Here is a 22,822-nt window from a genome sequence, read left to right as displayed (position 1 = left end):
ATATTTTAAGGCCAAATTGTGATTTTTAGATTATCTAGGACATTGCTTTCTTTCTTTCTCATTGGCTCAGATAACTGAGTTCTAACTACCTTTGGTTGCAGTTTTGTAACCTTTACTAGGCACGTCTTTTACTAAAAGGTGAGTTGCTCTTGTAGTAAGCATTTATAATAGGGTAGCACTATCACAGGAAGGGCAGCTGCCAAGACCTGCCAAGGTGTATGTTTTCTTAGTCACCAACTAGAATGGTGTCCTTGCTTTTGAAAATTTACAAGTAGTTTTTTTATTTTCTGAATACCCTACACTCTTGAGGTTTTAGCTCATCAGCCTTGACCAGAATGCTAATTTAAAACTTTACAGCAAGAAATTTCTTTCAGAGCATGTCAGCTATTCATGTTGGCTGATTGCAAAGTCTTCTGTGGGAAATTTTACACGAAGTACTAAAGAAAGTTGATGGGGAGCAGAGAGCTAGAGCAAGGGAAGTTAGTTGGACTATCCAGAGTAGCATCATGCTCTGGTAGTTGATGATTCCACTTATTCTGAGAAATTGCTTCAAATTGAAGCAGATGTTCATTAGCTGATCTGGATACCTGCTAAAAACACACTCACAAATTTTTGTTCTTTAGTTGTTTTCTAGCTTGCATGTAAATTACTTCCCCTCTCAACATATTCTTTCTTTAGGTGGGTTGCAGCCAGAACGATTGGTTTGCTTTCTTTCACATTCTTCACATTTCAGCCAGCCTCCCTCAGATCACATTTACTTAACCTGGATTGAAATTGGGTATTTCCTAACTTACTTAGTGGTGCACTAGAAGACCAGAGGTAGAGTTGTAGAAATATAATGGTGGAAAGGAGAGTCCAAGAGTATCTGTTAAATAAATGTCACTGCGAGAACAATGATAATATAATTAGTCCCAACTGTGAGCCAGGCCCTGAGGATGTAGTGGTAAAAAACAGAGGCCTATGCAGGTACATTTTCTGTCTTTAAAGATCAAATACAGGAACTCTTGCAAGAGCACTTTCAGAGGAGTGGTGGGATGGAAGCCAGATTGTGTTGGGTTGAGGAGTATGTGGGAGGTTAGAAAGTCTAGATAGTGAAATGACAGGGCCCTTTCAAGAAGCTTGATGGTGAGGAGGAGAGCAACAAGAGCACAGAAGGGAAGTGATTTTGTTTGATATTGCTCTGATTTGTTTTGAGGATGGAAGAGTTTTGAACATTTATGGGCTGATGAGAAAGCATCAATAGTGATTGGAGAATTCAAAGAGCCCCCTGAGCAGGCAGTTGGGAAGCAAAATGGAAAGTCCAGGGATTATCCTTGGACAAGATTGTGGATGTAAGCAAGGAACGTGAAGCTGAAGCAGTTCCTGCCTTTTAGATTTTATTTTCGTTGTAAAGTTTCAGATATATTAGGATGGAAAATTAGATGACTAATTAATCCTGCCACTACAGTAGTGGCGGAGAGTACTGTGTGTGTTCGGGTGAAGTGGGGGGGATCTAATGCATCCTGCTGCTTCTATTTTGTTGCCCTTGTTATCATCAGTTACTCAATGCCATCTATCCAATTTCAAGTTGGAATATTTTTTAGGAAAAATAGCTAGCAGACTCTCAAATATACTAAGTTGATGCAAGGTAAAGGTAAAACAATTTCTAGTGTTTTTATTTATCTTGTTTAATTTTAACTGTGAAACTATCCAAACTCAGTTATAAAATGCCTTATAGATTTGTATAGAAGATTAAAAATGTACCGTGAAAAAAGAGGCTTTTCATGGGAATTTTTGAGAACCAGCTTCTGTAAAATAACTTATTGCTGTTTAGCAAGATGTTTTAGTTTCCTAATAGTTAAAACAAATACCATACAATGGGTTGGCTTAAACAACGGCAGTATATTGGCTCACGGTTTTGAGACAAGAAGCCTAAAATTGAGGAATCAGCAAAATGATGCTTTCTCCCAGAAGACTGTGGCATTCTGGGGCTGGCTGTCAGAAGTCCTTGGTCCTTGACTTTTCTGTCACAAGCCATGTACATGGTGGTGTCTTTTCCTTTCTCTTCCAGGTTCTGTTGACGTCCAGTTTCTGGCTGTTCCCGGTGGCATCTCCCTCTATGTCTGAATATCGTTCTGCTTATAAAGTACTCCAGTAATTCAAGTTAAAGCCCAACCTGATTCATTTGAGCCACACCTTAACTTAAGTAGCATGTTCGAGAGATCCTATTTACAATGGGTCCTCACCATCCAGAATGCAGATCAAGACCAAGAATGTCCAAACTGGGTTACATAATTCAGTCCGCCACATAAGATAATTAGCACATGAAGAGTGAAATGTATGTTGCTGCTCATGTTGTAATTGACAAGAATGTACTTTTGTGATGAATCATAATACTTACTGATATCAAAAAAAGGAAAACAGAAAATTTGATATTCACTTTTGGCAGACTGGCCTTTTGATGGTGGTCACCTTGGGCATAAAAATATTTTACTGCTTATTTTCATTGTTTGCTCACATTTAGCATGATGTACATTCGTAAAATAAGATATTCACTTCTTGTTGATTATACTTTCTTCATCTGAACTTACAAGCATCTTGTTTTCCCCTTCAAAATTACTGTGGAAATTTCAGAAAACTTTTTTTTTAACAACTCAGAAATTTTTGGGGGAGAATTCCTGTCAATCATTTCTGCAGTATTATAAGACGCTTCAAATATTTTATTAGCTCGTGACTAATTCACCACTTATTAGTTATATTATCTTAAAAGATTATTTAACCTCTTTAGGCCTTTATTTCTTCCTCTGTAAAATGAAGATAATAATTCCTGATTTCGTAGGTTAGTTGTGAGGGCACAATGAGATAATTCAAGAATGTTCATCACATAATACTGGCACATAGCAAGTCCTCAGTAAATATTAACTTAATATTGATATAGGTGTGAACAAAGAGGGATGGTACACAGAAGATATAATTTATTTAACATATGTCTTAAATAACACTGCATATTATTATGCAGTTGATGGCATGTTGACCTGCAGTGGAGATCTGTGATATCTTGGGATTTTTGTTTTTAAATTGACAAGCTCGGAGGAATTATGATATTTTTTAAGAATATTCAGCTTGGGGTTGTGGAAATTTGATTAAGTAGCCTTAAAGTTTACTGCCTAATGTTAAAGGGAAAATGATAGTCCTAAAACAAAACAACCAAAACTACAAAAACCAAAAACAAAAAAAACCCCACCTTTCTCAGAAATTATCTACTTATAATGGCCCACCCTTTGTTAGCCCCATTGAACTAATATTCTGAGGACAAACCACTCAAAAAGAGAATATTAAGAAATTATCCATTTAATAGATTTAAAATTTTAGAGGCATGAAAACTTTTGTGACATCATGGTCTAATCATCTTTAAATATCTTGAAAACCAAAAAATTAACTGAAATTCAAATCTTTATATGGCTCAGAGGAAGGGCTCTCTCTTCTGTTTCTCTGTGATATGCAAACTCTGCTCCTAATGGGACAAGATGATTCTTAAGCAAAAATGTAGGCTGGGCAGATTCATTGGCAGTACAGTTTGATAGTATCTTAAAACTCCCATGAGGATATTACAGTAAAGATTTGAAGAATTTGAACTACTGCAATACCAGGCAACATTTGTAATGCAAGTTAATGTTAATTGCTTATTAACATTTTCATTCATTTTTCTAATCCGGTTAGAGGATTTTTTTTTTCCCAAATGATTTAACAGGTGACTAATTTAAACCTCAGACATATTGTGGTAAGAAGGCAGTGACTATTTTTTGTGATCTATTAACTATACCTTGCTAGCGTGGTTTGTACTATTGCAATCAGTAGCATAACTTCAGAACTTCAGATACAGTTTTGACTTTCTTTTTCCTGTTTTTTATCACCATCCTTCCACTTATGCTCTCTTTTACTCCCCCATCACAGTCCCTGTTAAAATAAAAGTGTGGAGAGAAGCGTCCTTGGTAAAGCTGGATTGTATAATCTAGGTCTGTTTATTTGGCGTTGGGAGGTGATATACACATTGATTCAGCTAGACTGGTACCCTGTAAAAGATGTGAGTTTCTTTCTCATGATCATTGTGTACTGTAAGCTTTTAGCTTGTCTGGAAGGATCCCTTCATGTTTGATTCTGGGAGAGTCCTACATTAGAGACCACTGCTGCTGCCAAATGTGAGCCCAAGGCCTTTATGATGGGTGATACTTTGTGTGGATGATTGGGAATGCAGGCAGGTTTTCTTTAGAGGAATATGTAGGGTAAATTGAAAAGTCCTTTCCATCCCAACCAGGCACTTACTTTAGACCTTTATTCTTGTGATCTTCTGGATAGTAGATTCAGCCAGTTTACTTCAAGGTGCTGGTGAGAATTTCTAGGTTGTGTTTTCCTATTTCACTTCAAAACTTCATATCTTAACAGACTACTGCTAGTGCCTTGAGTTGGTTGAAAAGTTAGAGACTTAATTCTTCAATCTTGGAGTTCAGATTTGGTGTATTATCAGGTCCCAAGCCTATGACATTAGATAATTATATAAGTTAAATTTCATATTTTCTAGGAATTGCTTATAAAAATTAGCAATAAAGTAAAACTCACATATATTTAGAGTTGTTAGGAATATTTTTCTTAAATAACTTATTATTTCTTTGACCATTTAAAATATGTACAGAGTCATGTGGGTATCTGTGCCAACTAAGCAAACATTGACTAGATTTTGTTAAGGGTAGATTATCATTTGAACCATAGACTTGATGAAAGTTAAAATGTCATAGTAGTTGATATTGAGTGAGGGCATAGAATGTGCCAGGTATTGAAGGTCTGTTATCTTTAATCCTCACAACATCTGTGTAGATGAGGAAACTGATGCTCAGAAAGGGCAAGTCACACAGAAAGAAAATGGGGAAACTAGAATCTGAATTTAGGATCTACGTGATTCCAAATCCAGGATCTTTCCCGTGTACCATACTACCTCCTGAGACATGTATACCTAAATTGCCTTAAATCCCAGAATTAGACAAGGTATAAATAACCGAAGTTTTTTTTTAATAGAATGGTATATTTCTAACTATAGTCATATATTTATCTGCTTGTAATATAGTTGCTGTTAATCTAAGTATGTTGATCTCCTGAGAAACATTTTAATTTTTTATCAATGTAAATATGTAAAGTTCACAAATCTTAAGTGTACAGCTGGATAAATTTTTACAAATGTATATGCCTGTGTAACCAGTACCTACCTAGATCAAGAGACAACATTTTCAACACCCAGCAGGTTCCCTTAGTCTATTTCCTGCCCCCATAGGGAATCGCTATTCTGACTTATCGCCATAGATTAGTTTTGCCTGCTTTGAACTTCATGTAAATGAATCATACAGTATGCATTTTGTTCATGTTTGTCTAGCTTCTTTCACACATTATGTCTGTAACAATCATCCATATTGTTGCATGTAGTAATAGTGCATTTCATAACCATGTAGCATTCCATTGTATGTATATATCACAGTTTATTTTAACCATTCTCCTGTCGGTGGGCATTCAGGTCATTTCCAGTTAAGAATAAAGTTCCCATGAGCATGTCTTTCAATGCACATATGTACTCACTTTTGTGGGGTGTATTCAGTTTTAGTAGATACCATGAAACATTTTTTCAAAAGGATGTTCCAATTTACACCCTCATCAGTAAAGTAAGAGAATCCCAAATGCTCCTTGCCAACAGTAGCTATTGTTAAAATTGTTTTGTTCTAATTTTAGCCATTTTGATGGCTGTGTAGTGGTATCTTGTTGTGGTTTTAATGTGCATTTCCATGATGACTTTTCATATGCTTGCTGGCCTTTTTTATATCCTTTTTTGTGAATTACCTATTGAAATATGGTGGCCGTTTTTCTATTGGGTTGTCTCTATGATTTGTATATTTTGTGATGGTTATGTGTATTGTGAATATCTTCTCCCAAGCAATGGCTTGCCTTTTCACTGTTTTAATGGTGAACTTTTTTTTCTTTTAAATTTTGTGATGACATAAATAACATAAATTTGCCATTTTGACCATTTTTAAGTGAACACTTCATTGGCATTAATTACATTCACAGTGTTGTCCAACTGTCACCACCACCCATTACCAAAACTTTCTCATCACTTCAAGCAGAGACTCTGAACTCATCAGGCACTAACTCCCATTTCCCCTTCCCCAGGTCTGGGTAACCTCTATTCTACTCTCTGTCCTTATGAATTTGCCTATTCTAGGTATTTCATATAAGTGAAATCATACAATATTTGTCCTTTTTTGTCAGGCTTATTTCAGTTAGCATAATGCTTTTCAGGTTCATCCATGTTCAAATATGTATCAGAACTTCATTCCTTTTCATGACTGAATAATATTCTATTGTATAGAAACCACATTTTTTAAATCCATTCATCCGTTGATGGTAGTTTCCAGCTTTAGACTGTTGTGAATAATACTGCCATGAACATTGGTATACAAATATCTGTTTGAGTCCCTGTTTTCAATTCTTTTTGATATATACCTATGAACAGAATATTTGGGTCACATAGTATGGTATGTTTAACCTTTTGAGAAGCCACCAAACTGTTTTCCACAGTAGCTGCACCTTTTTACGTTCCCACCAACAATGTGTGAGGGTTCCAATTTCTCTGCATCCTCACCAACACTTCTATTTTCCATTTTTATATGATAACCATCCTGGTGAGTGTGAAGTGGTATATCATTGTTTTGACTAATGATGCTGAACATTTTTTTTTTTGTGCTAATTAGCCATTTGTATATTCAATCCCTTTGCCAGTTTTTTAATTGGGTTGTTTGTCCTTATGTTGCGTTGTAAGAGTTCTTTATAGATTCTGGATATTAAACCCTTATCAAGTATATAGTTTCCAAATATTTCTTCCCATTCTGTTGATTGTCTTTTATTCACTCTTGATAATGTCCTTTGATGCCAAGTTTTTAATTTTGATGGAGTCCTATTTGTCCATTTTTTCTTTTGTTCCTTATGCTTTTGGTGTAAAGTCTACGAATCCATTGCCAAATCCAAGGTCATGAAGATTTTCCCTTATGTTTGCCTCTAAGAGTTTTATAGTTGTAGCTCTTACATTTAGGTCATTGATCTATTTGAGTTAATTTTTATATATGGCATAAGGTAGGGTTCCTCTTTCATTCTTTTGCATGTGGATATCCAGTTGTCCCAGCACTATTTGTTGAAGAGACTACTTTTTTCTCCATTAAATGGATTTGACACTCTTGTAGAAAATCAGTTGGCCATAGATATATGGGTTCATTTCTGGACTCAATTCTCAATTCTGTTCCATTGGTCTTTATTTCTATTCAGAAGTTTTTAATTTTAATGAAGTCCAATTTATTGATCTTTTCTTTTAATGCTTACTGTGTCGTATTTAAAACATTTTTGCCTTTGCCAAGGCCATGAGAATAATCTCTTATATTATCTTCCAGAAGGTTGATACCTTTCACATTTAGACCTATAATATATCTGGAGCTTGTTTTTGTGTAAGATGTTGGGTAGAACCAAAGACCTTATTTATTTGTCTGTTTATTTTTCTGTGGCTATTCAATTGATCTAGCAGCATTTGTTGAAAAGGCCATCCTTTCCCTACCACACAGCAATGGCAACTTTGTTATAAATCCCACAATCTTGGGATGTAAGCCAAGTCTTTATATCTGGTAGTTTAAGTCCTCCAACTTTGTTATTCTTCAGAAACAATTTTTAAATGGTCAAATTGTGTCACGTAACAGTTGGTCACATTTTCTCCTTTCTTTCCTCTGCCTTCCCAAACCCACCTTGCCTCTTGACCACAGATCTCTCAACCTGTAGGCTCACCATCTCTTTTGTTTTGTGACTCTTTGACAGTCAAAGCTAGAAGGCTAAGGCAAGTGCAGCCCTCTTTTGGTGAGAGATTAATACTTAATCACCTTTATCCATTGTTTGCCCTGCCATCCTAGCTGCTAATTTGGCATGGGGCTTAGGGTTCCACTGCTGATTGCTGCTGAATTTCTGAATTGTTCCCCTGATCCCTGTGTATTATACAAAGTCTGATAAAAAACCTCCTATATTACAATCCCCCAAACCAAGCCCCCTTTATTGTCTTAGTTGATAGCACTGGAAGTCTGCTTTGGCTTGCATTTTTAATTACTGCTATTCACCTATACTGTCTCCTAGTCTCTCTATAAGAATGTGAGTTCCCATGGACAAATCTCCACAATGCAGGAGACCTGCCCTATCTGCTTGCGCTGGCTACTTTTAGAATACTCCATTTACTACCCAATCTTGAAAACTTCATGTCAACTATTGTGTATACTGTAGCTTGAATCTTCTCTCCCTACCAAACCTGTACGTTCATTACTTGTTTACTCCTCTCAAACAAGTCTTGGAATAGCACACATAAAAATGGCAAGTTGAGCACAACCCCCTCTATACACACATACAGAGACACACACAGACATGTGCACAGGTGCTTGTTCAGGTTATAAAGAAATTAGTCAACTTGTTGGGACTCCTTGTGTTGTTTGAATAGTCCATTAAGAAGGATAAAGAGACATTTATTGAGTTTGCTATGTGCCATCCACAGTATTGAAGTAGTTCATCTATCCTTTTTTTTCCCTTAAGTAGGAACAGCTATTTAGAAGAAGTGAATTGGTCTTAATTACTTTATTTGTAAATTCATTATACTAATAATACTTCAGTTAACTAAAGCTTCTTTTAATTAGAATTGGCCTGGACATGGAAGAATTTTCTGGAAAGTTTTGGGCCCCATCTTCTCTGGTTGGTTGGCATTCTTGGCTGAAGTATGGGAGTACTCTCTTAGGCACTCTCTTAGAATTCTGAAGGGTGAGCTGGGCCAGGGCCAAGACCTGCTGGAGGGGGAATGTGCAGCCCAACTTCTTCCCATCAATCAGTGACTCAGTTTTCAGAAATGTTGAAATGTCCATAGTCTGGAATGCTGATAGAGCTTTTCTCACCTGGAAGGGAAAAGTGAGGGAGTACCTTGCCAAGGTGCAACAGGAAGAAAAACTACTTTCTTTATTGTTGCTTTGATTACGAAGTTCTTGATTAAGATGTTTGTATTTGCATTAACACCTGAGTTTGAAATAGACCTTGAAACAATCACATATTTCATTTTCAAACAATGAAAACTTTTGGGAAAAGCAGTAGGCAAATGATCTTGGGGCGTGCCCTTATGAAGCTTGTTGCTGCAAGGGAGAAGCTGAGCCTACTTATAATTGTGCCTGAGAGTCTCCCCCAGAGAACCTCTTTGTTGCTCATATGTGGCCCTCTCTCTCTCTCTCTAAGCCCACATGGCAAGTGAACTCACTACCCTCTCCCCTATGTGGGACATGACTCCCAGGGGTGTGGGTCTCCCTGACAACATGGGACATAACTCCCAGGGATGAGCCTGGACCTGGCATCGTGGGATTGAGAAAATCTTCTTTACCAAAAGGGGGAAGTGAAATGAAACAAAATAAAGTTTCAGTGGCTGAGAGTTTTCAAATGGAGTCGAGAGGTCATTCTAGAGGGCATTCTTATGCGCTGTATAGATATTCCTCTTTAGTTTTTAGTGTATTGGAATAACTAGAAGGAAATACCTGAAACTGTCGAACTGCAACCCGGTGGCCTTGATTCTTGAAGACGATTGCATAACTATGTAGCTTACACTGTGTGACTGTGTGAAAACCTGGTGGCTCACACTCCCTTTATCCAGTGAATGGACAGATGAGTAGAAAAATGGGGACAAAAACTATATGAGAGATAGGGTGGGGTGGGGAGTAGTGGTGGAATGTTTGGGGTATTCCTTTTTACATTTATTTATTTATTTATTTATTTATTTATTTTTGGAGTAAGGAAAATGTTCAAAAGTTGATTCTGATGATGAATGTACAACTATATGATGGTACTGTGAATAGTTGATTATACATTGTGGATGATTGTACAGTATGTGAATGTATCTCAATAAAACTGTATTTTAAAAAAAGCAGTAGGTAAAGAATGAGCAAATTATGCTAGAAAAAAAATCAAATGTTTTTTTAAAAAATAAGGCATTATGGGAGTGTAAAAAAGTACAGCGACTCAGAAAAATAGCGTGACAGTTTTTTATAAAACTTAATATGCACTTACCATAGGACCCCTCAATCACACTGTTGGGCATTTATCCCAGAGAAATGAAAACTTAAATTGACACAAAAACTTGTACACAAGCTTTATTGGTAGCAGTAAAATACTGGAAACAACTTACATGTCCTTCAGTGGGGGGATGGATGAACAAATTGTTGCATCCATACAATGGAATGTTACTGAGCAATGAAAAGGATTGAACTATTGGATACATGCAACAAAGCAGGATGGACCTCAGGGGCATTTTGCAGGTTGAGAAAGCAAGCCTCAAAGGGTTAAGTACTGTATGATTCCATTTACATAACAGTCTTGAAATGTCAAAACTGTAAAGATGGGGAACAGATTAGTGGTTGCCAGGGGACAGGGTTGGGGGTGGGGGGCCGTTCTGTAACTTGATATTGGTGGTAGTTACCCAGATCCGTACGTGGGATAAAATTGAATAGAACTACACATACACACAAACACAAATGAATGCATGTTTAAAAAAATAGTGAAAACTGAGTAAGATCTGTAGTTTGGTTGACAGTAATATACCAGTACCAAGAATGTCAACTTCCTGGTTTTGATATTGTACTACAGCAATATAAGATGTCACCATTGGGAGGAGCTGGGTGAAGGGTGCACAGGACTCTAACAGTTTGTAGCTTTCTGTGTCTATCATTATTTCAAAATAAAAAGTTTTTTTAAAATCAGGTATAATTGCAATAAGTAACACATTTATTATAAAATGTACATTTTTAAATGCAGGCATATACATTTCCTTGGATGCTTTTAATGATTTTCATTTTTCATTTTGAAAAACAAACATAAAAAATTGCAAGTTAAGTTACTAATAACTTCTTTTTCCTGAGCAGCTTGAGAATATGTTGCCAACCCAATGCCCCTGACACTCCCAGATACTTCAGTGTATATTTACTACATTCAAGGACATTCTCTTATATAACCACAATACTACCATCAAGAAATTAACGTCTGTACTTCACAATTATCTAATCCTTGGACCTCATTCAAGTTTTGACAGTTACCCCAATAATGACCTTTATAGAAAGGGGTTCCATTTGAGAATCAAGTATTGTATTTAGTTGTCATGCCTCTTTAGCCTTCTTCTGTCTGGAACAGTTCTTCAGTCTCTCCTCAACTTTCTGACCTTGATACTTTTGAAGATTACAGGCCAATTATTTTGTAGACTGTCCTTCAGTTTGAGTTTGGAGTTTCCATGTGATTAAATTCAGGTTATATGTTTTTGGAGGAGTATTCCAGAAGTGATCCTGTGTTTTTATTGCATTTCGTTAGGTGGTGCATCATGTCTATATTCCTACTACTGATTATGTTCACTCTGATCACCTGATTAAGGTAGTGTCAGCCTTCACCACTGTAAAGTTACACTTTTCCCCTTTGTAATTCAGTATGTTGTAGAGAGGTACTTTGAAACGATGCGAATATCCTGGTTCTCATCGAATTTTCAGTTTATTCACTTACATATTTATAGCTGAGGACCCATAGTTTTTTGTTTTATTCAGTGAGTCATAATTCATTATCTTTATTTCAATGCTCAGTTTGTCCCTGATTTGGCCAGTAAGAGCCCCTTCAGGCTGGTTTTTGTGTTCTTTTGACATGTCTCAATCATTCCAAATGCGTTTATGTTTTTAAAAAATTCAGTCATGTTATTAATGGCTGCATAATATGTCATTATAAGAATATAGCAAAATTGAATTAATCCCTTTGGGGCATTTTGTTTTCCATTTTGCATATCATAAAGTATACTAATCATCTTTTTACCTATCTAATAAGAAATACAAACCTGTATAAATATTTCCTTAGAATGTATCACTGGAAATGCAATTGATGAGTCAAAAAAATGGTGGTTTTTGTTTTGCTTTGTTTCAGGGTTTACATACTTATAAGCAAATTGCCTTCTGGAAGCGTTATAACAATTTCCACTCCCTTCCCGTAGTGTGGGTATGTGCACCTTTCCCCACACTGTCTTTAACAATTAGAGTATATTTAAAGTAATAGGGACTTCATAATTGCAGAGAAACTGTTAAAGATCAAATTTCTCTGCACACAATGTATACTAAGGGAAGTTACTGGGACACCAGACAAGGAATAAAATGGGGTTTATGTGTATCTTTTGTTGTTTTTTCCTTTTCTCTTTAAACCAGCAGCAGAAAAGAAGGATATCTCAGAAGTAAAACAATTATTTCCTTCTTTATGATGCTGATTTAATAAAAAAGATAATTTGAAGTAGATATATTACAGTGGAGTCTTTTATTTTTCTTGTGATTTGCTCATTTCTTTCAGATAACTCATTGACCAACCAGTCGTTGACTTCAAATATCTTTTTCATAATTCTGAAACTCTAACACAAGCATCAGGAGAGATTTGGGTTCTGTTGCCATTCTCCATTAGTTAGTGGTATTGTATGATACTCACCAGTAAACCCTGTTTTTCTTTTCTCTAAATTACATTATGTGGTTTCTAAGGTAACTTCAAACTCTAAAACTGGAAGATCTCCTGAAATTTCATTCTGGAAGAAAATGACTTTTTCTAGCTTGCAAATCTGGTTGGATCCTGTAGTAAACATTTTCCTCGTATATCTAACTTGGCAACTGTGAGTTGCACAAAGTACCACTTCATTGTGTATGGGTTGGAATACTAGGACATTGGTTATAAATCCTGCCTTTGCTTTAAAAAAAAACAAAAAAACAAAAAAACTTTTTGTTTATCCACCAATTTTATAACATTTTGCCACATTTGCCAAATCATTCTGCAGCCAATTAATTATCTGTCAATCCATCTATTGTCTGTATGTCTGTCTGCATATCTATTATCGATCCATTTTCTGACCACTCGAATATAGGTTGTATACGTCAGGCTCCTTGAGCAGTTAATACCGCCGTGTACATCTCCTAAGAACAACGGTATTCACTTATGTGTCCTCCTTAAGTGCAGATATCAAGTTCAAGAAATTTAGCATTAATATAAAGCTTATAGTTTATATTCCAGTTTTTTTCCATATGTCCCAATAATGTCTTTTTGAGCCTTTTCTCCCTTTTAGATCCCATCCAGGATTACATATTGCATTTAATTGTCATCATCTCTTTAGTTGTTCTTTCTTTTTTTGTAGTTGTGGGAACATATCCGCAACATAAACTTTCCCTCCTCATTAATAGGATTAATTAATTACATTGTTGTAGTACCCTCATCACCATCATTTCTAAAATGTCCCCCTCTCCCAAAACAGAAACCCTACACTCATTATGCATTAACTCCCCATTTCCTTTACCCCCCACGCCTGGCAACCTATACTGTAATTTCTGTCTCTGTGAGCTTGCATATTTCTGATATTTTCTTTGTAGTTACCGTGGGGCTTAAATTTAGTATCCTAAATCTGTAACAATATCATCTGCTTAGATACCAACTTAACTTCAATAGTAATCGCAAACTATGTTCCAGTACCCTTCATTCCCATACCGTTACATACTTTTTGTCACAATTGCTTATCTATATATTATGAGTTCAGAACCCATGATTTATCATTACAATTTATTCATTTGCCTTTTAGATCCCATAGAAAATAAAAAGTAGAGTTAGAAACCAAAAATACAGTAGTATGGTATTTATATTATTAATTCATATCATTACCTTTACTGAAAATCTTTATTTATTCATGCAATTTCCGTCTATTGTCTAGTGTCCTTTCCTTTCAACCTGCATAAGTCTCTTTAGCATCTCTTGTAGGATCAGTGGAAATGTCTTAATCTCTCCCTCATTTTTTTTTTAAATCTTCATTTTATTGAGATATATTCACATACCACGCAGACATACAAAACAAATAGTACATTTGATTGTTCACAGTACCATTACATAGTTGTACATTCATCACCTAAATCAATCCCTGACACCTTCATTAGCACACACACAAAAATATATATATTTTTCCCCTCTCTCTATTAATATCCTTTAATGTACCCGTACCGAATCTCTTTAGTACTGAACCTTTCTCCATGTCTCTCTCTCCTTTCTTTGTTTCTCTGTCTGTAGGGCTCCCTTTAGTATCTCCAGTAGGGCAGGTCTCTTGTTAGCAAATTCTCTCAGCATTTCTTTGTGAAAAATTTAAGCTCTCCCTCAAATTTGAAGGAGAGCTTTGCTGGATAAAGTATTCTTGGCTGAAAATTTTTCTCACTCAGAATTTTAAATATATCGTGCCACTGCCTTCTCACCTCCATGGTGGCTGCTGAGTAGTCACTACTTAGTCTTATGCTGTTTCCTTTGTATGTGGTGAATTGCTTTTCTCTTGCTGCTTTCAGAACTTGCTCCTTCTCTTCCATGTTTGACAGTGTGATCAGAATATGTCTTGGAGTGGGTTTATTTGGATTTATTCTATTTGGAGTTTGCTGGGAATTTATGATTTGTGTATTTATGGTGTTTAGAAAATTTGGGAAGTTTTCCCCAACAATTTCTTTGAATACTCTTCCTAGACCTTTACCCTTTTCTTCCCCTTCTGGAACACCAATGAGTCTTATATTCGGATGTTTTATATTATCTATCATATCCCTGAGGTCTGTTTCGATTTTTTTTGATTTTTTTCCCCATTCTTTCTTTTGTGCTTTCATTTTCCATTCTGTCATCTTCCAGGTCACTGATTCGTTGTTCAGCTTCCTCTAGCCTTGTACTATGAGTATCCAGAATCTTTAATTTCCATAAGATATCTATTTTTTTATTTAGTCTTGCAATGTCTTCTTTATGCTCTTCTAGGGTCTTCTTGATATCCTTTGTATCCCGTACTATGGTCTCATTGTTCATCTTTAGTTCTTTGATTAGTTGCTCTAGGTGCTGTGTCTCTTCTGATCTTTTGATTTGGGTGCGTGGGCTTGGGTTATCCATATCGTCTGGTTTTTTCATATGCTTTATAATTTTCTGTTGTTTTTGGCCTCTTGGCATTTGCTGAACTTGATAGGGTTCTTTTAGGATTTGTAGACCAATTGAAGTCCTTATCTCTAATTTATCAGATCTACAGCTTCGTGGAGTACACTTTCTCTAGCTAACCAGCAGGTGGCGTCCACGAGCCACCTGTTCTCCACAAGCCAGTTCTCCCCTGCTTTGCCTTTGTGGTGAGTAGGGGAGTGAGTCTTGTGGGGTCCAATTGGTGTACCAAGCTTGCATGTGTAGTTGGTATTGCCCGCCCTGTATATGGGGCGTGTGTCTGGGCGGTCAGGGAGGGGGGGTGGCTCTAACAATCAAATCTCCCTGGTGGTGTTCCTGGAGTTTTAAAGCTGCTGCAATAGTCTAATCCTTCAGTTCAGTCCTGCCACAGTTTGTCTCTGCCGCTGACCCACAAGTCCTTGGTATTGGAGTATGGCTCCTGAGACTTGAGAGTGGGTTCCTCTTCCTGGCCTTGCACCCCCTGGTCCTCTGTTGAGGGATGACTGTGCTATGTCACAGGTGAGTGCCGTCCCCCCAGGGCGGTTCTGGGCTGCTGGGCTGTGTAGGAAGGCTCCCAGTCTGCTGAAATGATGGCTGAATGGGGCTTTATTAATTCACACTGCTCCACCTTCCCAACTCTGGGACAGCCAGCTGAGAGTGCAGGGAAGGCTAATGTCCACGCCCAGTTTTGTGGTGTGTGCCTGTTATTTGAAGCACTTCCGTCACACTGGGTTGTCTGGGGCAGCTCTGGGCTATGGGGCTGGCGATGGGCAGGAGTGTTTCCTGTCCTCCAGGATGATGGCTGTGAGCGGACACCCCCCTTTTCTTAGGAAGTTGTGGTGTTTAGTGAATTTTCTCAGCCACTGGATTATTGCCTTTTGTCTCAGAGCTCTCTTAGTTCTGCTCTTGTCTTGATCTGCCCAAATTGCAAGTCTTTAAGGTTTTCTGTATTGGGCTTCTTAGAGTAATTGTTTTAGAAAAAGATCTCCCTCAGTTTTGAAAGATGGTTTTGCTGGATATAGAATTCTTTGTTGACAATTTTCTGCTTTCAGCACTTTGAATATGTATCCCACTGCCTTCTTGCTGCCATGGTTTCTGATGAGAAATTGACAGTCTTATTGAGCCTCCCTTGTATGTGACATGTTGCTTCTTTCTTGCAGGTTTCAAATTCTTTCTTTTTCTTTGAAATTTGGAAATTTGATTGTAATATCAAATTGCACTGTGGGTCTATTTGGGTTTATTTGAAGTTCGTTGGACATCTTGAATGTGTATGTTCATGTCTTTCATTAAATTTGGGAAGTTTTCAGCCATTATTTCTTTGCATGTTCTCTCTGCCCTGCCGTTGCTTTTGATGTGAAATCTGACTTGTGGCACTTTTGACTCCGTAGCACAAAAGAACAGCATAATCCAGAAATAAACTCCATGTAAGAGTTCAATGTATGAAACAGAAGATAATCATAAACTAATGAGTATAGGAAGGATTATTCAATAAATGGGATTATAACTGGTTGGCTGTTTTAAAATTTTTTCACTTAGAGCCTTGATTTACAACATAGACCAAAAATAAGTTCCAGATGTATTAAAAATTAAATGTAAAAAATCACCCTAAAACTGAAGAAAATAGAAGTGAATATTTATTAAATCTTAAGCTTATTGATAGCAAAAGAATAAAGAAAATTACAGATGAAAAGATGGATTTGACCACATACAAATTAACTTGGGAAAATATTTTGGCAGTTTCTTACAAAGTTCAACATGCATTTTCCATATGATCTTTTTTTTTTTTTTTTTTTTAACTAAAAAATCATCTAAATATTTATTTAATATCTCTGGGAGCACAAGCTGAATTCACAGATGCAATATTAAATCAAAAGTACATGCCAATACCTCCGAAATGGTTTTAATTTTGTCACTGACAATACGCACACACTGCAACTGCATCGCTATTTTGTTTGATTTCCTTATATTTAAGTACACATTAAAAATATATGTTTACATTTCAGAAATGTAATACATTAAAGAAGCCCTCTGTAAACAATCCCTTTTCAATATATTTTCCGGCTTTGTTTCATACATAAATAACTTAATCTACAAAATCATAAATAAAACTATCAACTTTTAAGGCCTGAGACTATATACAAATTTTGCTCAAATTAAGAGCTTGACAAAAGTGTTTTCTTTATATGATTTTATAAATAACATGCAGTGTTTTCAGTGTTTATCAATCAAATGACTTGTCACAAGTTATTGTCTCTCAATCAGTTCTGTCAATAGACCTTTCCAACGTGCTTAATAAAGATGCCATGTGTTTAAAAAGCCAAACTAGTTAAAAGACTGGATTTTTAAAACAGTAAAGTTGCTATTTAAATATTACTCTTTTTTGAAACCACTTCAGCATGTCTGAAAAAAAAAATGCTACTAAAGAGGGAATGCTTGTACTATCATTTAAATGTCAACTTAAAAAGTCTAAAATTTAAGAAACAATAAAGTCAGATTAAATTCATATTAATCTTGTGAAAAATCTTCTATTGAAATTCTGTTACAGGAAGAGAATAACACTATCCTAAGTTTTACTCAAGATTTGCTAGTTAAGACTCAAATTACTTTTATGTAATAAAACCAAAAGGGAATTTTGCATGTTGGCCATATTTCACTTTATAAATTATTTTTTTAGACCTTCATTTATAGGGTCTAAAACTTAGAAAGTAAAACATTCTCATTAGATTTAAATGAATAAAACTACAAATAATACTAAGTTAAGCACTATCATTAGTTTTAAATCTAAGTTTCTAAGCTTTATTTTTCAGTATAAAAATGATCTGATTCACATTAACAGCCAGCCAAACTTTATGTTTATAAAACTAAACATTCTTCATTAAAGAGTACACAAGAAATGCTTTCTATGCTCTTATTTAAAATAAAAAAATTCTAATATTCATAATGAATCTAAATAAAAATTCACAAATGGTGGCTGCAATTGTCAACTTACAGCTCAACACAACTAAATCCACAATTATTATGCATAAACAATTCAAAATTAAAGTTTATAATGGAAATGTTAACAAGTCATTATTACTATATCACTACTGATGGGTTCCACTAGACTCAACCAATCACAGTGATGTGCACATTTTATAGACAGACTGCTTAGAAAATTAAAGCTATCAGAGCTATAAATAAGGAATACATAAATATGAACACAGCAATGCCAAAGCATTAGGGCCTTTAAAAAAAAATGAATATGATGCGAAGTAAACATATTTGATAGTTCTCTCTTAAGCCACTTTCCACTGATTTATACAGCTATAGTTTATAATTCTTAAAAAAACAAAAACAAAAACAAAATATTTCTATACTGCTGCATGAAGTTCATTCTACATTCCTGACTACAATGCAATCTTTAAATCCTCTTGCAGAGCTGGACATATCTCATCAGGATTTCTCCAGAAAGTCAACTTGTCATATTTTCAGCAGCCTTTAGTGCTTCGGAGGCCTTGCGAAGTTCCTTAATAACTGATGATAAAGCTTCTGGGTTAATTCCTTGTTCACAAAGCCGTACACAAATAGACAGAGTTTCCATATCTAAGCCAGTATTCAAAATTCTTGAAATCTCAAGCAGAACTGATAATCTTTGGATGCCAGACACTGTGACTTGATCTTGTTGAGTGTTGGATATTTATATATTCCTATAAACATTCTTGAGCTTTGTTATATGATGCAGTTATTTGGAAATGGTTTTCAGTTCCTCAAGTTGACCATCCATGGTCTCCCTCACAGCATTCAGATTCGCCGCCGAGGCCGCCCCCGCAGCCGCCGCCCCGGCGCCGCCACTGTTCGCCATCGCTGAGGCCGCTGAGGCGGACGGAGGCGGACGGAGGCGGAGAAGGGCCTGACCCGGAACTTCCATATGATCTTACATTCACACAAAAACCTGTACACAAATGTTCATAGCAGCTTTATTTATATAGTAAAATACTGCAAAGAATCCAAATGTCCTACATGGAGTACATGGATAAACAAACTGTGGTACAGCATAGCCATACAATGGAATATTACTCAGCTATAAAAAAGAATGAACTATTGATACTTGCAATAACTTGAATGAATCTCGAGGGCATTATGCTGAGTGAAAAAAGCCAACCTGAAAGAGTTACATACTGTATGATTCCATTTACATACATTCTTGAAGTAGCAATTTATAATGATGGAGAACAGTCAGTGGTTGTTGAGGAGTTAGGGTTTGGGGACAAGTGTGACAATTAAGGTTTAACACAAGGGAGTTTCTTTGTAATGATGAGACAGTTCTGTATCCTGATTGTAGTTGTGGTTACTCAGATTTATACATGGGTCAAAATGCTATACATACACACACAAAATGGTGGTCATAACCTGAGTTAATAATATTTGCTGATGTCAGTTTCCTGGTTTGAGAACGTACTATGATTATTTACCATATTGTCATTGGGAGAAGCTGGAAGAAGTACACACAGGAATTCTCTACTATTTTTGCAGCATCTTGTGATTCTTAAACTATTTCAAAATTTAAATTTCTAAAATATTTAACTTGAGTCAGAAATAAACTTGAGCAAAGTGAGGAAAATATTTGCAGCAAATATTACAGATAAAATTTTCATATCTCTTATTTATAAAATATAACTCATACAAATCCATAAGGAAAGCACTGAGTCCCCAGTGAACTTAAAAGAGCCTAAGAGGACAAAGAAGTATTCTGAGAGAATTTTTATAAGTGTATATTCAAAATTCTCTGGAATTTCAAAATTCGATAATGTTCTACCAGTTCGCTTGGTGACATACACTAAAAGAGAGAATTTTTTTTTGCCAGTAGATTATAGTTGTGTAAAGTAATATCACCTAAGAGAAAAATAGTTTTAAAGATCCAAAACAGAGCAGTGTAAGTTTGCATTGTTTTAAAGTAGCTTTGGGAGAATTATGAAAAACTTTGTTAAATGTACTCTGTCTCCTTCCAAAGAAAATCTGTTTGTTTGTTTGTTTTTTTTCAGGTGTAAATTAATTCCTTAAAAGCAGTTGAACAATGGAGCCAGACATCATTCGAATGTACTCTTCATCCCCACCACCACTAGACAATGGAGCCGAGGAGGAGGAGGAGGATGAATTTGGGGAATTTGGGGAATTTTCAGAAGTTAGTCCTCCTGGTGTAGGGTTTGTTGATTTTGATACACCAGATTATACTCGTCCCAAGGATGAGTTTGTACCTTCAAACCATTTTATGCCAATTCATGATTTCTCAGAAAATGTTGATAGCCTTACAAGTTTTAAATCCATTAAAAATGGTAATAAGAAGGACATCACTCCTGAACTTTCTACTCCTGTGAAAGGACAGTCGGATGCTTTACTTTCTACCACCAGCAAAGAAATAATTTCAACAAAAACTTTAGATACTTCCACTGATGGAGTGGAAAGTCCAGGAGATTTAAATAAAGTCGTAGAGCAGAGACAGAATATTGAAACATCTGAAGGTTTCTATACAGGAGATATTAGAACTGATTCGAATGTTGTTCTTCAAAACAAGCCATTAGAGAGCTGCAATGGTGAAAAGCCTCCTTGTCTGGAGATTCTAACAAATGGGTTTGCAGTATTAGAAACTGTAAATCCTCAGGGAACAGATGATCTGGACACTATAGCCGATTCAAAGGGAATAACGCCTCTTAGTACTCATAGCACTGAGTATAATTTAGACTCTCCACCTAGTCCTGCTGAGGAGTTTGCAGATTTTGCCACATTTTCCAAAAAGGAAAGGATACAACTAAAAGAAATAGAATGTGCAATTTTAAATGATAGAGAAGCACTAACCATTCAGGAAAATAACAAAATTAACAGAGTCAATGAGCTGAATTCTGTAGAAGAATTGTCTTTGGATAGAAGCCTTGATAATAAAGGACATGCTGGTGGAGAGAATCAGGTTTGTGTTTCAGAAATAAGTGTAGTGAGTAACGAAGATTACAGAATTGAAAAACAAGGCCCTGCCACACTGCAACAGTCTGAATTTTTAAATTCAAGTGTTCAATCAAATGCTTGGAGTTTGTTAGACACAGCTGATAATTCAGAAGCCAGTAGGAGAAAACAATATAAAACTGAGGAAAAACTTGATCTGTTTACTTCTAAATGTGCTGACCTATGCATGGATTACATTAAAACTTCTGATGCTGATGATGGAGTTGGTTCTTCCAAAGAAGAAATTATAAAGTTTACTGATTCCCAAAGCCCCAGCATCAATCCCACAGAAGAAAATGTTTTGGATGATTCTATAAGTGTAAAAAATGATAGTAGTAACGACTTTGTGACTTGCAACGATACCAATGAGGATGATTTCGGTGACTTTGGCACTGCCAGTGGCACAACTCCACCTTTTGTTACTGGTACTCAAGATTCAATGAGTGATGTCACTTTTGAAGAGTCCTCAGAAAACTTTCCACATTTTAGTGAACCAGGTGATGACTTTGGAGAATTTGGAGATACCAGTTCTGTTTCTTGCCAAGAGGAAATTCTATTTACCGAGTCAGACCTAAAACAGACTTACGACAGTTTATCAGAGGAATGTAACTTGGCAAGAAAGTCTACTGGAACAGACACTGAACCTGTTTCAAAACTGAAAAATGACCAAGAAGGTGAATTTGGAGAGTTTGATTCTGTGCCAAATGTTCAAGATGACTGCAGTGCTTTTCAAGACACTGATGATTTTGCAGACTTCAGTTCAGCTGGTCCTAGCCAAGTTGCAGATTGGAATGCATTTGAGGATGGGCAGAAAGATAGTTGCTCATGGGCTGCTTTTGGAGACCAGCAGCCTACTGAATCTCATCATCGAAAAGAAGCCTGGCAGTCACATAGGACAGATGAAAATATCGATACTCCAGGAACCCCCAAAACTAACAGTGTCCCTTTATCAGCTTCCAGAGGAGCAGTTGCTAGTGGACATTTACAGGAATCAGCCATTTCAGTTCAGGTATTTACTGATTTTCTCTATGTTTTATGACATATTCATTGCTGTGGAGGCTTCTAAGTCATCTTTACAAAAGCTATATATATATATATATTTTAAATTTGGTGCCTGTTAAAGGCATCTCTTTATGATACATGAGGCTTACTGATTTGTGGATTAGTTACATTTTTCACAACTCTTTGGTAAATTATAGATTGCCCTATAGTAAAGCTTGGTAACGTTTTTCTTTATCTCAGTGAGGTTCTTTAATATTGATAGAAATTCATTAACTTGATTTTATGGTTTGTTTATGAATGTCAGTAGCATTGATGAAAAAATTCATTGATTAGCTAATTAACAATTATATTGAATCTTTTAATTTTTACGTTTATAGTAATTTAAAAAGAACATTAAACTGCAGTTTAGAAGACTTTTTTTAAAGCTTCAGAAAAAAAATGTATGTTAAATTTTTCTATTGAAGACCTAGGAGATTGAAGTACAGTTTTGATTTCAGGAGAGAATAGGCAGAAGTTGAAACCTCAACCGTGATGAAGACTATGGTGAACTGAACAATAGGAAAAGAATTTGATAAAAGCAGATTTGGATTAAATAATTTGGGAGCCAGTAAAATACCTGGGGTGAGGGTATGGAATAAATTAAGATTTGGACCTAGAACAAGAAATAGCCATAGGTTGACTTATTGTGGTTATATTAATTTGCGTATAATTTCTTGCAAATATATTTATGTTTACTCTATTTAGAGGATAGGTATGTCAGAGAGAATATTTCACCCCTCAGCCCCTG

At 36.0% G+C, this 22,822-nt stretch overlaps 2 protein-coding genes across 3 annotated transcripts in view; one reads left to right on the top strand and one right to left on the bottom strand.

The window, feature by feature from the left end:
• AFTPH (aftiphilin) overlaps positions 1 to 22,822 on the top strand; it is a 64,559-nt gene that overhangs the window by 9,524 nt on the left and 32,213 nt on the right. For both annotated transcript variants that reach the window (XM_037806713.1, XM_037806712.1), the window contains exon 2: positions 20,082 to 22,042. In XM_037806713.1, coding sequence (XP_037662641.1) covers positions 20,114 to 22,042 — 1,929 coding nt within the window. In that variant the 5' untranslated portion in view covers positions 20,082 to 20,113. The remainder of the gene's footprint in view (positions 1 to 20,081; positions 22,043 to 22,822) is intronic.
• LOC119512188 (mitotic-spindle organizing protein 1) lies at positions 17,908 to 18,926 on the bottom strand. Its single transcript, XM_037806714.1, has 2 exons — positions 18,817 to 18,926; positions 17,908 to 18,681 (listed from the first exon to the last, which is right to left on the bottom strand). Exons 1-2 carry the CDS (start codon positions 18,899 to 18,901, stop codon positions 18,512 to 18,514), a joined length of 255 nt encoding a protein of 84 aa, XP_037662642.1. The 5' UTR covers positions 18,902 to 18,926; the 3' UTR covers positions 17,908 to 18,511.

Source organism: Choloepus didactylus, chromosome 17, assembly GCF_015220235.1.
Source record: "Choloepus didactylus isolate mChoDid1 chromosome 17, mChoDid1.pri, whole genome shotgun sequence".
Lineage (NCBI taxonomy): Eukaryota > Metazoa > Chordata > Mammalia > Pilosa > Megalonychidae > Choloepus > Choloepus didactylus.
This window is presented reverse-complemented; position numbering and strand designations above follow the sequence as displayed.

Coding starts and splice junctions, on each gene's coding strand:
- LOC119512188 (XM_037806714.1), bottom strand. CDS start 18,901: ATGGCGAACAGTGGCGGCGCCGGGGCGGCGGCTGCGGGGGCGGCCTCG. Junction 18,682..18,816: donor TGTGAGGGAGACCATGGATG/GTCAACTTGAGG, acceptor AAAGATTATCAG/TTCTGCTTGAGATTTCAAGA.